Genomic DNA, 15,491 nt, shown 5'->3' with positions numbered 1-15,491 from the left:
CATTGTGACCACAGGTGAGGTCGATTTTCGTCTATAGCCTGTTCAGTCTAACTATCCTTCGCGCTCCTCATTTTGTATTCCAATAAAACTAGGTATAATTCCTATCTCGCTTTGTTAGGGGCGTTGGCAAAAAGTGACTTCAAACTTTTCAACAGTAGCGTGTACACTTTAATTATGTATACACGAGACAAGATTTTACAATAGATAAAGAGAAAGCACGTAGCCTCGCAATAATATATACAAATAGCTCATAATCTTTTTATTACAGCGAACGAATGACCAGCGCCGCTTCCCACATGAGTTGCCGCGAATTCAAATGGAAACGGAAGCTGTTCCGGCAACTTCACGTCCTTTGTATGGCCAGTTCCGCAATTTCCGTGCTCGTTCCAACCCCAGCAGAAAATTCTTTCATTCTCTGTAACATTGTAAAGAGTGATGTTTCTGATCATCTATTTTCTAAATATTTATATTTTATTTATGACCACGAATACCAGTTACAGCAACGCTGTGTTCCGAGCCGACTGAGACCTGGCGAATTTTCGCAAGACTCTCGATGCGCATGATTTTCCAAGATGACGGTCCTTGAAATTCTGCGCAGCCTAATTGGCCGTACGTGTTTCGTCCCCATGAAAATACCTGCCCATCTGAAAGCAGGATGATCGGATTTGAAGGTGGCGTATTACAGTAGATCCTTGTTATGAGCCCGTTTCTACCACGTGTTTAAAGCGCGGCGACTATCCCCACCATTTCTTGGAATCCTGCAGACGAGAGTGGGGGAACCCGGGAACTACCCACTGTACCAGGAACGAGCGAGAGGCTCTGTGTTTTCTCACTCGCACCATTGGCATCACGGAATAGTGTCCACAACGCACTACGAGCCGCCAGCCCCGTTCATCGGGCTCATAACGAGGATTTACTATACCCAGTTGCTAATCATTAAATTGAATTACCACTCAATGCAACCGTATGCGTCCAGCCGCAATACGTTTTCACCGATGGATCAAATTGAATACTCGGTACTCTCACTGGAAACGACGTTTTCGAGAAGGTGTTGGTATCCAAGCCCAGTTGACCGTGTTTATTATCACCGAACGCATAAACATCTCCATTCTCCGTTATTGCGATCGTATGGCGTTGACCACAACTCACGTCACGCATGTTTGTCAGTGTTGGAACTGTTCATAAAGCGCCACGAAACGTGCTTTCAAATAGCGTTACTTCAACATTTTGTTCATGCCTGTACTTTAGGGACAGGCTTTGTTTTTTGCGAATACGTTTACCTTCTGTGAAGGCGAATGCAGGATTTAAGTATTCTTCATTCTCCGAGGGGCTTAATCCCAACTGGCCTTTGCTACCTGAGCCCGCCACTAAAATTTTACGATCCCTCGTTACTAGAGCAGTGTGTCTTAAGCCGATGGAAACCCGTTCAATTCTTCTATCAGTCGTGAACTCGAAAGGCTCGTGTGTCCACTGAAGGCTGCTCGGGTGTTTTCCCAATTGCCCGAAACAATTCGACCCCCATAGAAGCAAAGTGCCTCCTATTGTTAACGCCGCGGAACAATCCCAGCCGCAGGCTACGTCTATTATCACATTGTCTTTCAACTTGCCCCCTATTTCCCTAAATGAAACTACGTCCTCGTTTATGGGGAAACCTGCCTGTCCTCTATTGTTCCAGCCACAGGAATAAACGCGACCCTCAGCGTCCAGAATTAACGTGTGACCAGCACCGCCGACTATCTTCTTTATTCCTCGCGACTCTAATGAGCACTTGGATAAATTCACTTCGAGGGGCTGCACGCATTCTTCCGACCGGACACCTTGCCCTAATTGGCCGTGAGAGTTAGCACCCTGCGAAATAAGCACGATTGTTTTCTAAACACGGTACTCTTTGCTAGATCAAACTATTCTGGTTTATTATCTCTGTTTGAAACATTCCCGCTTAATCATGGCACTTCCGTTTAAATTCTCCTTTATCGATCGAGACCGGTAACATTCGCGAATCACGTGTTTACGCGTTGTGCAGTCACACTGTGCTACACGAATCATGACGAATTTCGATAACTGCGCCTACGTTGTCAATGGAAATAATTGCACGTGTAACATAATAGAGGAAACAATTGATTACGTTACCCATGAAAGTAAAGAATAGCTCATTGTCACTTGCGACTTGCTCTTTGTAAATCGTACGCCTCCGAATCGTAGTTGCGATTAGATCCCAATGCGAAAGCATGTCAAGAATGCTTTGAACTGTAAATGTAGGTACCCGCATACCGATTTAAAGTCTCGAAGATGGAATCATAAGGCTGGGCATTTTCTGGAACACGTCGTAGATGGCGGCAAAAAATGTTTGCGTATTCGGTCTGCATTTAAACACGTAAAAAGATCGGTTGCTCGTTGAAATGTGTAGAATATGTTAAGTCGTTGTAGCAGCTACGATAATTGAATGAAACGTTATCGGAATTTATTCGCACGACATGGAGGAATCTACGAAGTTTGATATCAAGGAGGTTAAGATCGACCTTTTGCGCGCGATAAATGAATGTTCTCAGCGCGGACTGTTGCATACCGCAAAATGGTACGTGACGTTGTTGGAATGAGATGTTAAAGAGAAGCTGGTACTTTATCCTGAGAAGTTTAAAACAAAATGTACTTTCCTCGTAGGCTAGCGGAATTGAGTTATTCATTGAAAGACGTTAAACTAAATATTCACGATGTCACCGCCGATCTGTACTTATCGGTTATAAGCGAAGAAGAGGACACATATATTTTGGCCAAGTCTTATTTCGACTCGAAGGAGTACGACAGGGCGGCTTATTTCACTGACGACTGTAAAACTCCGAAAGTTAGGTTCCTTCACTTGTATTCTCGCTACTTGTCCGGCGAGACGAAAAAGATATACGACACAACAGTGGTGCCTCCAGACCCCTTGAAAAACGACAGTTTAAAATTATTATGCTCCGATCTGAGGAGAGATCACGTGGCGGATAAGCTAGATGGTTTCGGTCTGTACCTTTTCGGGGTAACGTTGAAGAAGCTGCAACTCACCCGAGAAGCTATGGACGTGTTGGTTGAGGCAACGCATAAGCAACCGATGCATTGGGGCTCCTGGTTAGAATTAGCTTCCTTAATAACAGACAGAGAGAAGCTCGAAAGTCTCTGTCTGCCTAATCATTGGATAAAGCATATCTTTATGGCCCACATGTATTTAGAGTTACATTTAATCGACGAAGGTCTGGCTCTGTACTGTCAGTTACAGTCAATGGGTTTCGAGAAGAACGGTTACGTGCGGGCTCAAATTGCGATCGCGGTGCATTATAAGAGAGGTGAGCCAACTATTTCTGAATTCTAAGAAAAGAGCTCCACGTGTGTACTAATCTACAATGCCTTCCACTCAGATGTCGACAATGCTATAGAGACGTTTAAAAGAATAATAAAAGAGGATCCCTATTGTTTGGACAATATGGACACGTACTCTAATTTACTTTACGTAAAAGAAATGAGAGTTGAATTAGCAAATTTAGCTCACAGAGCGACGGAGATAGATAAATATAGATTAGAAACATGTTGCATAGTAGGTGAGTTGATAAAACTTTTGAGCGCAAGAATTGAAAGCTCATCATTTCTCTATCCAGCGTAATTAATGTTCTCTAGGTAATTACTACAGTTTAAGAGGGGATCATCAGAAGGCGGTGATGTATTTCCACAGGGCATTGAAAATGAACCCACAGTACCTTTCAGCTTGGACGTTGCTTGGCCACGAATTCATGGAAATGAAAAACACCAACGGCGCTATTCATAGCTACCGCCAAGCTATTGGTACGTGTTAGATGTTTAAAACTTCCTTAGAGCATCTATTTCACAGTTTTTTTTTTTTCATATAGAAGTGAATAAGCGGGATTATAGAGCATGGTATGGTTTGGGCCAAACATATGAAATTTTAAAAATGCCGTTTTATGCGATCTACTATTATAAACAGGCACAGCTCTTGCGGCCACACGACAGTAGAATGGTATTAGCTTTAGGGGAAGCCTACGAAAAGCAAGATAAAATACAGGACGCGCTGAAATGTTACTACAAGGCCTGCAGTGTCGGGGACATTGAAGGAATGGCATTGCTAAAATTAGCTACGTACGTGTTAAAGTTTCTGAAAGTTTGAAACGATGGTCGAACGTGTGCGCTAACGTGTTACGTTGCAGATTATACGAGAAATTAGGCGAGCACGATAGCGCGGCAGCGGCGTACAGCGATTTTGTGATGGACGAATCTAGGAACGCAGATAGAACCGATTTGAGTCACGCGTATAAGTATTTAACGCAGTATCATATAAAACGGGATCAGTTGGATCAAGCCAATCATTATGCTCAAAAGTGTCTGCAGTTTGATGAAACTAAAGAGGAAGCTAAAGCCCTGCTGAGAACGATCGCGCAGAAGAGAGTGAAAGTTGAAGAAACTTCGATGGTGGTAATTAAACACTTGCGATGTCTAGAGCACGAGTGATGCTAACAGATTTTACACTTTACGTCAATTACAGGTAGAAGACATGAATGAAACCGATCCTGTTATCGTACAAGGAGAAAGAGTGGACGCTACTCCAGGGAATCAATTGTCGCCGATGAATTTGTCATTTATGCCTACACCATAGGATATAACGGTGAGAAGGATATACATTAATTGTTAAAATGGTCGCTTTATATGTTGTATATATTTCTAATAAACGTTCAAAACCGACACGAAAATGGCCTTTTCGTATCAACTCTTCGTGCATTGCACATTCGTTTTATAAGAACATTATGTCTGTACATATATCTCTTTCTATAACAATATCATCACCGGTAATAGTTGTTTTGTAAAATATTCGTCAAGATTTTTGAGGAATTCCCCTTCGCTGGAAGGTGCATAAATTCTGGGTAATCATAGTACAGATGTCTCAAGGGTGATGGCGCTGGCGGTACGATTGCCGTCGATTGACCGATCGAAGGGTTGAAGCGACTGTCCCTCGAACTTGTCATTACGACGCGTTTGGAATCGTAGGTGCAGGTCGTTAACGGAGGATTCTGGGGCAATTCAGGGAAACCTGGCGGAGCACGAGTGGACATTCGATGAGTGTTTATGGCGTCGGGCGAGTTGCTGTGTCGTCGTCCCCTAATAACATCCATCTCCGGTGTCGCGTATCCGCGTTCGTCGAAACCAAGATCCGTCGAGGAGGACGACGTACTGCACGATGAAATCCGTTTTGCCGCGATATCTCTGAATCCATCATTCGAGTCCTCGTCATCCGGTATGTAGTTTAATTCACGCCGCACCTGCTTGCCCTTAAAAGAAAAGAATAAACCACACGTTAGACATATCCATCGACATGTTCGAACGCTTGTAATCGTTTATAAACGCTCGAGATGGAACAAGAGAGCAGTGGACGTACCTGGCAGAGATTGCCCCGTAACCTCCGAGCTGCATACTTGCAGCAGAATTGTCTTTCGGGCAATTTCTTTTCGACCGGGAGCATTTCGACGTCTTCGTCCGAGAAAGCGCTGTCCGTTTGCGTGGCCGTCTCTTTGAACTTGACATCCTTCCGCTTCGATTCTTTATTTTTAACCGGTGTCTTCGAAGATCGCGTTTTAGATTTGCTCGTGGTATCTTGTCGAGAACTGCGCTTCTCGTCGCGCACCTTCGTCTCGGCTCTGCGATCGCTTCGCCTCTCATCCTTAACCTCATCGTGCGTCACTTTCCTCCTTTTATGGTTAACGACAGCGTCCGACGATGTTTTCTTCCTCCTTTCCCTCTCGTCGTCTCGCGGCTCTTTCTTTGATCGGTATACACTGGTAGGCAAGTTATTGCTGCTTCTGCTGCAAAGGAAGTTGCTTTGTTTCGGCTTCTCGCGTTTGGAGGAAGAGTAGGAGGACGAGCACTCGTCCTCGGAGGAAGTGCACTGCTTCTGAAAAATCCTTGCTATTTCCTCGTCCACCGAAGAATTGCTGCCCTGCTCGTCGACATGCAACCTCGAAGGTACACTTTTGACGGCGCCAAATAGAGAATAGCTTGCCACTCGGTTACCATCCGCAGGCTTTATCGCGTAAGTTTGCTCCTCCATTGATATGTCCATAGGTTCTTCCAAGAGCGCGAATGACTTGTCGATGTTATCGCAGTCCACGGACATGTTCATCATGCTGCTCGCACTGCTCCAATGATCGGTAGAGGAGTCGGAATCCTCCGCAGCAGTAACCATCTCGCCAGTGGATTCTTCGTTGCCGCTCTTGTCCACTGTCTTCGGATCCTTTTTACGGGCTGTAGCAGAAGAAGAAGAAGAAGAAGAAGAAGAAGAAGAAGAGTTGGAACTTCTTCGTTCTTCTTTCAAACAGTCTTCCTTCGGACGGTCTTCCTTCCTACGGGTCGATGTCTTGGAGTCCCTGGCGCCTTTGCCGTCTCGTTCCTTCTCCTCCCTCCCCTCGCCCTCGGTCTTCTCCGTCTCGTCAATTGACATCTCTTTCTGCGTTTCCCTCTGCTTGTTCTCAGAACCGACGATTCTCGAATTGTTGCCAAAAATGCAGAAGCGCAGAAGATGCAGCGGGAACATGATGTACTTAATGCCGCTCCCGATAATGCCGTCGCTCATTGTTTGAAGAGCCTTTGCCGATGATACAACAGCCATGTTCTCCTTCTCCGCTCTTGTGTCTCTTCTCGGCGGTTCTCGAGGGAAAGGGCTATAGCGATTGCCTCCTATCGTGGGCTTGACCAGCTCTCGTGCACCTGATACCGTTGCGGTTTCCTGTAAAATTCACAGAAACACAACTGTTACGACTTAAATTGTATGTAGTTTGTGTTTGCTTTATAGCGTTCGAGCGATGTGGTAACGGACTGCACGCGTGACTTCACGATGACGCGTGTAACATGTAGCAATACTCGAGGAGGATCGAGGCTACCCAAGATGATGCACCGGTGTGCTCGGCCGCGGAACTAGACAACATTGACCGTCAAAGCGTGTATGCACATTGCAAATCTGTTGCGTGATGAAATTCAATCGGTGAATTTCGCTGGAACGCTACGCGAGATAATCTCGTCAGAGGCGAGCGCGTTCCGTCGCGTATTGAACGAATTTATCATTACGCAAATATTATTAAAATTCAGATAATTTAGAGCGTAATTGGCGTTAATTTATCTAGAGAGCGACGTCACCGTGTGCTAGCTGATACTGCGGTACCGTTCCATACGATAAATATTTTAATTAGCGCGATCCCCGTCGCTTCACTCGTCGAGAAATTAGTGCGCGTGCAAGTGCAATCACCCACGGTATCGCGGAACAATCACTCATCGATTACGAATCGACGTTTTTTCGCCTCGCTCGACCGTCCCTTGCTTTTCACAATTTTCTTCCGACGAAAGTAGGTAGGTACTTACGATATCAACTTCGGGGCACTGACGTCTGCTTCTTCTGCCAGAGGTTTTATTTTCTTTTGGCATGATCGCTGACACTTTGCACTTGTTATCGCCGCGCGGCTACTGACAGAAAAATGATCGATTCGAATTTCCGCTCTTGACACTTGTGCATCGTACACCTGACAAATAGCAAGTGAAGCAGAAAATTGGCCGTCCTGTTATTTGTAAGGAACACGGACACCGTATCCCGTTTCCTGATTGGTCGGCCAGTCGAGGGTGCAGGGGCGATTTAAATGTCCCATCTCGGAGGAACCAGGGGGTGATTATCCCTTCTGGCAAGTTTTGACCGTAATGTCTCGTGCTCCTTCGCTTTCAGGTCAATTCACTCCCCTCGATACCTTGTCCATGTATTATTAGACACGTTGAGTAGGTACACCGAGGCCGATCTACCTCTCAAAGCGATCGCTCGGTCTAGCTCCAATTTCTAAAATCTTTTTAACCCTTCGACTGATGTTCGAAGACAACAGTGCCTCTCGCTTTTAAACTTATTCAACGATACGCTTACTTATCTACTTATCGTCAGATTTATCGGAAAAGATCTGGAATTAAATTTCCAATTACGTATAATGATAGCTTATCATAATCGCCGTCAAACAGAAGTGTTAATGGTAAGTTTGTAGAAATTATTACACATCACGCAACTTTCATATCTGTATAGATATATGTATGTATAAGCTTTATTATTTATTTTATACTATATCCCTAGTAGCATTTATTCTTGACATTTTGAAGGTCAACTAATTCCTAATTTGGGGATACTGTGGACCAACCAGAAATGCTATTAGGGAAAGTAGTATCCACCCAACTATCTACTATTTCATAGGCAATTTATTCGTTATAAATAAATGCGGGGACGCATCGACGATTCGTTAAGGGGGTAGGTTACCCTCAACAGCCTAAACTCAGGTCCTTCTTCAAACGCATATTCAGAAGTACTAAATGAATATAGAGATAATTTTTGTTTTAATTTTTAAGCGTCATTTCGTTGACTTTAATGCGCAAGAAGAAAATTTTAAAAATATTTGTAGGAAAAAAAGTTATAAATATAAATGTGAGAGTGTGTACGCGATGCACCGTTTGATGGTGAACACGATTCCGGACAGGTGAATTACCTAAAACACAAAGTAAAGGCATTTTTATAAACTATAAGACAGTCTCCATCTTGTGTAGGAAGTAAAATTTTGCTAAACAAATTAATACAATTTTTATGTTGATGTTGCTGATTTTTCCTTGTTTGGTAGGAAAAATATTTTTTATCTTTTTTTTAAGAATTCATATTGAAAATGTGCTCCCAATACATGAACGAGAATAGTTTCCTGCAACTCCCTGTAAATTTTCATTCTAATCACTAGAGCGGTTATCGAGATTTTATATTCGCCGTTTTGGAAAACGTAGTTTCTGGGAAATCGCGTTTAAAGTTGGACATCGTTATGCGATCTCATGCGCAGGCTCGTCCATTTCTTACTGTAATTCCTTGAATTTTTGGAAATTCGTGGCCCGGTCGCGCTTAAAATACGTAGAAAAAATATAGCTAGCGGAATATGCAAACATCCTAAAAACCAATTTTCGAAATTTTTCATGGTAACCTACCCCTTTAAGAGAAAGGTGCAAATCTGCTTTACATAAAAGTGCAATTCTCCAAGAGGCCACCGTAGTACCCCGCCTCTAAATGCCTAACAATGAGTCCCTCGAGGTTTCCACAGGTTCGACGGGTACCAATAATGAGCTTGTTTCGAACAGTTCCGGTTAATTCTTCTCCTCAAGGCTTTTGTTCTTGTAACAATGGAGTTGTTCCACTCAGCGAAGGGCACGTAGTTCTTTACGACAGCGTTAATATTCTGGAGCCGATTGGTTTTCCGAAATAGACGCATTCGTTGCTTCTAATCTGCTTTAAGATGCTGGCCCTCAATTATTCGTGGAAGTTAAGATTCACCTACAAGTACACGTTAACGATCGCAATTAGAGAAAAGGCAAAGGGATCCTGAGAGATTTTTCAGATTGCATTTCAGGCTATTATTTCGTTGAAACCTGGAACGATTTTCCCCGTGTACACTTCGGTGTAGCTACGCTGGAGACGCAGAAGGTAGAACCTTAATGATCACGGAACACTGTTGTAGGATACGAGCTCACGCAAGCATGCAGGCACGCGAGAATATACGCACGCATGCACGCATGCAGAATTGACGGTCGTGCGGCCAATACACTTGGCTGTACGCACGCAACAACTCAGACACGCACGATTGATACCCTAATATAATTTTACCATCTTTATAAATTGTTTCTTACGATTTTCCAACCTTACTCTTTATCCCGAGCATTCTATTTTCTGGTATATATAGTATATACACACATATATTGCGTGCCTCAACGAATTTAATGTTTCCTGCAATAAGTCTCCCTCCATTTATCTCTCTTTAGAATAACAGTTTTAAATATTTGCCGGGCATGTTTCTCGAATCTTTATTAAGGAAGGGATTTTCTTTTCTTTTCTTTTGCTTTCCAGTTACGTTGCCCGAGGGGGAAGCGAAGAGTACAGAACGCAGAGTTGAACGTTCCGAGGAGCGTTTCTAAAGTTCGCGCGCAACTGTGCTCGCAGAGCATGGCGGCCATATTGACTATGTGCTCCCAACCCAGCAGCAAGGATGTTTGTGCGTGCCTGGTACGACTACTGTTACATCGCGATCGCGGACGTCGTCACAGTTGTCGTTGTCGTTATATTGTTGCCGTTGTTATCTCCGTTGTTGTCGTCGTCGTTAAGTCGTAATCGTTTCGCCCGCGCGTGAACCTACCGAGCACAACACCCGCGAAACGGTGCCAACGTTCATTTGACAGAGGCGATACTTTCGGTCCGCGAGATGTCAAGTCAAATATGTCTAAAGTGGAACAGTTTCTTGAACAACATCGCGACAAGTTTCGAGAGCCTCTGGGAAGAGGAAGGATTAGTGGATGTGACATTGGCGAGTGACGGCCAGTGCCTGACGGCTCACAAAGTGATCCTCTCCGCCAGCAGCCCCTTCTTCAAGAAGGTGTTCCAGGTTAGCTACTCGTATCTTTCCCCTTGACTTCGCGGCTCTCTTCGCGTTTGTCACAGCGGTCTTGGTCTTCCTTCAAATTCCTCGCCGCCTTATCTTACGAGAAGTCGTTGCGTTGTTTCGTTACAGACGAACCCGTGCCAGCATCCAGTCATAATACTTCAAGACGTACACTTCAGTGAACTAGAAGCCTTACTTATATTTATATACAAAGGAGAGGTGAATATAGAACAGAAGAATCTGCCAGCTCTGTTGAAAGCTGCGGAGACCTTGCAAATTCGAGGACTCTCCGGAGGGGATATATTTGCTAAAGAGTCTTACAAGAGGTTAGCGGAATTAGAGCAGGCTGTGGAAGAGGGTGCGACGCTTGCTAAAGAAGAGACGCCGAAAAAGAAGCAAAAACTTAATAAGCATCAGAACAATTCTATTCTCGAGAATGCCCTCGCTCCCAAAGTATCCCAGTCGGAAAGTACGGACGAGTCCACCACTAGCGAACAGGATGGCAAGGAAGGAGACCTCCCGTTGCAGAAGAACTTACAGAACCCGCTCTATCATCGTTTGGAAATGAAGGTTAGTTACATCCGTTGCGTCGATTCTAGTCAGAATGGTAGATCGGGCAAGGGGAATAAAATCTAGATTACTTCTAACAGATAGAACCACTGGAGTCATCGCTGGACGACCTCCAGAAACAATCTGCGATGGATAAAGATCCGGTGGAGCGGTTGGACACGGGTCAAGTCGATGGAAGCCAAGGTTAGTGCGCAAATATTTGCATAACGATCTATGGACGACGGAGTATGGTTTAGCATTGGTATTTTATTTGTGAAGTATATCGCCATTTTATTTACTTTCGATTTGCAATGATATTTTGTGCTTCGTATTTACGTGCATTTCGTTCAGATTTATTTTCAATGCTAAACTATCATTTCATTTTGGTGGCCGATCTTACGTCGCAATGAAAACAAGAGAATATTACAAAACTATATCAGACGCCTGTGCTTAATACAATTATATCCGAGAGCGTTGATTCTCCGCAAAAACTATCCTCGATTCATTCTGGCCGATGTTACGACATTTTACATGGAACGTATGGTTTTCCCTAAAATGTTCTACTTGATTCGAGAAAGTATCGTACGGCAAAAGATTTCACTGAAATTCGTGCGCTCGGTGTTGACGCGCAACGGATTCGTTGGTTCCGTTCGCAGAGAAGCACGTGAAGGTTTTCGGCGATGATGTATACCTACACGTATGAAATTGTTGCGTGAGAATTTTGCGCGGATTCGTATCCAGAGTCGGCGAGCATCGACTGTCCGATCCGTTCGTGTTGTTTTGTTTTCCGACGCTTGTGAAACTGTTGAGTTAGCTTTGATCGTTACTTCTGCTTTATTCGATTGGTGTGGCACGTGTTTCTTTCGTTTCTTTTCGTTGATGCGCTAAGCGGCTAAGCGAATCGCTGGAGGAGATGGAGGTGCGTAGAGAGGGTGAGACGAGGCTTTTATGGAGAAGCACGATCGAAGGGACTAGAGGTCGAGACGAAGGCAGCGTTAAATTGTCGAGCTAGAAAAGTGAGAGAAAATGAGTAGTTGGATCGTTCCGTTTGTCATAATGACGCGCGCGTTGTTTAACGCTAGAAGTGCCGGCTTCTAGTGCTCGGCTCTATAAAGAGAAGTATTATACGCGCATGCACGGCAGAGGAGACAAATGGAATGATACGCGATGGATCGTTTAACACGGCATTAACGAACCTCGCCAAACACTTGCTTTGCTGCTCGGTGCAATTCGCTGTAATCCACGGCGACTGACGCGTCAGGGGGATCCGTGTCTAAAGCAGGCTGTGCTCTGATGTGTGTGGCAGGGTCTGGGAACAGCCCTGCTGAAGACATTTCCGGTTTATCTGGGTTATCCGGCCTAACTGGATTCTCGGACGTGAAGCCACTGCTTTACGCGTATCAACAGCTACCTTACGCCGATCTTCTGCCGAGTCCGGAGATTATCTCAACCTGGGCATCCTCCCGACCGATGGATCATTTGGCCTGTGACCTTATGAAGATCCTCTTCACCCCCGAGGAGAGGATTCTCTGTAACGTAAACGGCAAGATGGGCAAACAGCAATTCGATAGTAACAAAATACATTTGATAAGAGAAGTTCTGTTGCACTTTAGTGGTATTGCACCTAACAGCGTCGAGTGGGAGGAGACGTGGAAGAATTGCGTGACGAAAATCGACACTAGCAATAGGGGCTTGAAAAGGTATCTGTTTCAGAGGCGGTCAGTTTACACTCAATGACTAGGGCGTTTCAGGTCAGGGGTAAAGCGGAAACGTTTCCACTGGCTAGAATGAAGTCTTTCTCTCGCTGATCCGTCGTTCGAAACCGATCATTTAGGATCGTCTTGGATCGCCTCGAAGTTTCCGTGTCCTTTTTTCTCTTCCAGATCTCCGTCTCTGGATCGAACCGACACCGTTCTCGCAACGGGAACGGTGCGGCGTTGGAGGTCCAGCTCTCGGTGTAGTTTCTTAATCGTTGCGTCTCTAGCCTACCGACTTTCTTGGCAATGTGGGGACTGGGGTAGGTTATTGCCCCTACTGGGTGGGGGTGATGAGCGAGCTTCAAAGAGACATTAGGGAGACGGAAAGCATTCCTGGCAGGGCTCAGTTATCTACACGCTTCACGTTTGCTTTCACCAAGCAAATGATCGAGTAACATCCAGCCGATCTACTCGAGATCGATCTTTTTACCATTGTCTTTCGTTTTGGGAACGATCGCGCGACCTGTGCTCCGGCAACTGTTCGGTCTCGGCTAGAGAAGAGCAGATTGTTCCATTAACCGTCGTCCTTTCCGTTCTCCTTCCCTTGTACTACTTCGTACCTCGAACAACGTAACATTCCTTCCTATCGTTTAACTACAATTGTTCACGCATGTACGCACCCTCGCCGTAGACGATCTACATAACACTGTCGACTTTTAAGAAAGCGCGACGTGTCACCAGACACGCGGAGTCTTTCCTACACTCCAAGGCACAGCATGTACGATCACGTGCATTACCGTACACGCATAGCTATATACGTAGGTGTACGTTTACCGATGTACCGTCGCGGATCAGAGACGGGCCAAAAATTTTATCCGAGTAGTTGATAATCTAGATGAAAGTCACATCGCCCGGCTCTGTTACGGGTGCGATTTAAACACGCGAGATCTCGTTGCACCGGCAACGACCACGACGCTACGTACCTACACTCCAAGGAAACGGAGGAATCGTAGCTCTTACGATGAGAGTAGTAGTATAAGATACGCTTGTAGAATATTTAAAAAAAAAAAAAAAGCAGAGCGAAGAGCGCCGCGACACTTTGGCACGGTTACTACTTTCCCGCCAAACGGACGAAGCCGCTCTTCACCGCGTCTCTTTGCCACCTTTCTCATTTGTTGTCGTTTGATCTCGCGAAGGTACGAAATCGCTTCGCGTTGACGATTAATTTAAATCTATACGATTGTAGAGGAAACACACACGACTGGTTGCAAATAAACCTATTTTACATTTTTAATCGTCTCGTCATTACCCGAACCCCCGTATTCCCGTCGTCGCGGGATACGCGACGAGCTGGCAACAACCTCTGGCAATTACCCGCATTCAGACACGTTGTATCCGAAAAATACGGATGGGAACGGATCAAGCCCAGGAGGAGCCGAACCTATTGCGTTCTGATTCCCCAGTCCACCCTTCCTCAAGAGAGAGAGAGAGAGAGAGAGAGAGAAAGAAAAAGAGAGAATCGAAACACGCTCCTTCACCCGAACTCCTTCCAGTACCGAACGAATCTCCCTGATAGAAGAAGGTTTGAAGTCCCGGACTGGAATTACTTGCAGGATCGTCGAAGCCGACCGTAACTGTAATCGCCGAAGCAAGAGAGGCCTCTACCCTTTCGCCCGAGTCTCAGACGCGGGCGAGCTTCCCGCAGCATTTCGGCCTCGACCGAACCCCACCTTGGAACACCTCCGAAACCGTCGAGGACGCACACTCGCCGAATCGTGCATGCCCGGAGTCGATGCCAGTCGACCAGCAGGAGTCCGCGAACATTCTCGTGGAGCGGAGCGCAAGAGTTTTGCGCTCCGTTTTCCCGAGCTGCACCGGCGCCGCTGGCAATTCGGACTTCTCAGAGGAGACCGTGAAGGGTGCCGCCGCGTATCCGCCGTTCCCCTGCCCGTTCTGCGACAGGGCGTACACGAGCTGGGGATTTCGGCGGCGGCACATCAAGGCCGTCCACACGATCTCGCCGTCCCTCAATTGCAAGTGGTGCTTGCAGGTACGTAGGCCACGATTACAGCCGCGCTCTAATGCAGGAATTGAGTGCGATCGTGTTTCAGGTTCTCCCCACGCATGCAGCTTGGAGGCGTCACGTAATATTGGCGCACAACCTGTCGGCGAGCGACGCGCACAACGGCCTCCTGATCTTGGAGGAGGCGCACATGGTTCTGCAAATCGCGCGCCCCACCAGATTGGACGCTTTAGTCAACATAATTAAGCAGAATTCCCAACAGAACAACAACCAGGACAATCCCCAGTCGGACAAAGATTGAAATGCCCCCTCGGCTTGCCCGACTTTGTTTGTTTATTTATATTTATATCGCGCGAATTCGTTCGCCACTCGACAGTTCTTTGTCGACGGACAATGCCATAAATAACGCCGTGCGCGGTAGGCGCGCCGTTCTGTTTTCCAGAGAATCCAGAACGCCCTCGCTACGACGACGATAAACGACTTCGCGATTTCGCGGAGGAGTGAATTTTGAACATTTCTTATAAGTGCCTCGCCGTCTGTTTGGCGGTAGTTGTTTTATTTTTTCAATATACTTTATATGTATGTATATTCTCGTTATACCCTTTTGTACAGATCGCTTTTATAGTCAGTATCGACGGCCAGTATCGCGCTGCATCGCGCACAGTATTTTTATTGTTGTATTTACTAATGTTTTATAAAAAAAAAAAAAGAATAAACGTCTAACGTGCAATGAAGCCACTGTATTCGTTGCTCATCGAG

At 45.6% G+C, this 15,491-nt stretch overlaps 4 protein-coding genes across 7 annotated transcripts; 2 read left to right on the top strand and 2 right to left on the bottom strand.

Moving 5' to 3' along the window:
* Positions 1–125: 125 nt before the first annotated feature.
* Positions 126–2,268, bottom strand: Sergef (secretion regulating guanine nucleotide exchange factor). Its single transcript, XM_076813077.1, has 5 exons — positions 2,131–2,268; positions 1,281–1,848; positions 951–1,175; positions 492–644; positions 126–415 (listed from the first exon to the last, which is right to left on the bottom strand). Exons 1-5 carry the CDS (start codon positions 2,152–2,154, stop codon positions 249–251), a joined length of 1,137 nt encoding a protein of 378 aa, XP_076669192.1. The 5' UTR covers positions 2,155–2,268; the 3' UTR covers positions 126–248.
* A 165-nt stretch (positions 2,269–2,433) lies between these two features.
* On the top strand, positions 2,434–4,728 carry Cdc23 (cell division cycle protein 23). 2 transcript variants are annotated; one of them, XM_076813047.1, is made up of 7 exons: positions 2,434–2,575; positions 2,662–3,323; positions 3,396–3,575; positions 3,652–3,816; positions 3,882–4,128; positions 4,197–4,458; positions 4,532–4,728. In XM_076813047.1, exons 1-7 carry the CDS (start codon positions 2,475–2,477, stop codon positions 4,640–4,642), a joined length of 1,728 nt encoding a protein of 575 aa, XP_076669162.1. In that variant the 5' UTR covers positions 2,434–2,474; the 3' UTR covers positions 4,643–4,728. The 2 variants fall into 2 exon arrangements, with proteins under 2 accessions (XP_076669162.1, XP_076669161.1); XM_076813046.1 differs by having other exon boundaries at positions 4,197–4,461.
* On the bottom strand, positions 4,684–7,907 carry LOC143369286 (uncharacterized). Its single transcript, XM_076813044.1, has 3 exons — positions 7,393–7,907; positions 5,420–6,763; positions 4,684–5,312 (listed from the first exon to the last, which is right to left on the bottom strand). The coding sequence occupies exons 1-3, from the start codon at positions 7,453–7,455 to the stop codon at positions 4,827–4,829; spliced, it is 1,893 nt and encodes a 630-aa protein (XP_076669159.1). The 5' UTR covers positions 7,456–7,907; the 3' UTR covers positions 4,684–4,826.
* LOC143369291 (uncharacterized) lies at positions 6,758–15,466 on the top strand. Of its 3 annotated transcripts, XM_076813054.1 has the most exons (6): positions 6,758–7,380; positions 9,935–10,466; positions 10,593–11,033; positions 11,114–11,216; positions 14,323–14,759; positions 14,821–15,466. In XM_076813054.1, exons 2-6 carry the CDS (start codon positions 10,287–10,289, stop codon positions 15,031–15,033), a joined length of 1,374 nt encoding a protein of 457 aa, XP_076669169.1. In that variant the 5' UTR covers positions 6,758–7,380; positions 9,935–10,286; the 3' UTR covers positions 15,034–15,466. The 3 variants fall into 3 exon arrangements, with proteins under 3 accessions (XP_076669169.1, XP_076669173.1, XP_076669172.1); XM_076813057.1 differs by lacking the exon at positions 6,758–7,380 and having other exon boundaries at positions 9,025–10,466; positions 14,840–14,925; XM_076813058.1 differs by lacking the exons at positions 6,758–7,380; positions 14,323–14,759; positions 14,821–15,466 and adding an exon at positions 12,319–14,003 and having other exon boundaries at positions 9,018–10,466.
* Positions 15,467–15,491: the final 25 nt, after the last annotated feature.

The sequence above is a fragment of the Andrena cerasifolii genome, chromosome 5, assembly GCF_050908995.1.
Source record: "Andrena cerasifolii isolate SP2316 chromosome 5, iyAndCera1_principal, whole genome shotgun sequence".
Taxonomy (NCBI): Eukaryota; Metazoa; Arthropoda; class Insecta; order Hymenoptera; family Andrenidae; genus Andrena; species Andrena cerasifolii.
Note: the sequence above shows the minus strand (reverse complement) of the source record. Positions and strands in the feature narration are given on the sequence as shown.

What these genes read in the sequence shown, in the direction of transcription:
- Sergef (XM_076813077.1), bottom strand. Translation starts at nt 2,154, where the DNA reads ATGAGCTATTCTTTACTTTCATGG. An exon ending in GCATACGGTTGCATTGAGTG is followed by an intron (nt 645 to 950) that starts GTAATTCAATTT and finishes TCCTGCTTTCAG; the next exon opens with ATGGGCAGGTATTTTCATGG. An exon ending in ACACAGCGTTGCTGTAACTG is followed by an intron (nt 416 to 491) that starts GTATTCGTGGTC and finishes ACAATGTTACAG; the next exon opens with AGAATGAAAGAATTTTCTGC.
- Cdc23 (XM_076813046.1), top strand. Translation starts at nt 2,475, where the DNA reads ATGGAGGAATCTACGAAGTTTGATATCAAGGAGGTTAAGATCGACCTT. An exon ending in CTGTTGCATACCGCAAAATG is followed by an intron (nt 2,576 to 2,661) that starts GTACGTGACGTT and finishes CTTTCCTCGTAG; the next exon opens with GCTAGCGGAATTGAGTTATT. An exon ending in TAGCTACCGCCAAGCTATTG is followed by an intron (nt 3,817 to 3,881) that starts GTACGTGTTAGA and finishes TTTTTCATATAG; the next exon opens with AAGTGAATAAGCGGGATTAT.
- LOC143369286 (XM_076813044.1), bottom strand. Translation starts at nt 7,455, where the DNA reads ATGCCAAAAGAAAATAAAACCTCTGGCAGAAGAAGCAGACGTCAGTGC. An exon ending in AGTGCCCCGAAGTTGATATC is followed by an intron (nt 6,764 to 7,392) that starts GTAAGTACCTAC and finishes TGAATTTTACAG; the next exon opens with GAAACCGCAACGGTATCAGG. An exon ending in TACGGGGCAATCTCTGCCAG is followed by an intron (nt 5,313 to 5,419) that starts GTACGTCCACTG and finishes TTTTCTTTTAAG; the next exon opens with GGCAAGCAGGTGCGGCGTGA.
- LOC143369291 (XM_076813054.1), top strand. Translation starts at nt 10,287, where the DNA reads ATGTCAAGTCAAATATGTCTAAAGTGGAACAGTTTCTTGAACAACATC. An exon ending in ATCATCGTTTGGAAATGAAG is followed by an intron (nt 11,034 to 11,113) that starts GTTAGTTACATC and finishes TACTTCTAACAG; the next exon opens with ATAGAACCACTGGAGTCATC. An exon ending in TCAAGTCGATGGAAGCCAAG is followed by an intron (nt 11,217 to 14,322) that starts GTTAGTGCGCAA and finishes AATTACTTGCAG; the next exon opens with GATCGTCGAAGCCGACCGTA.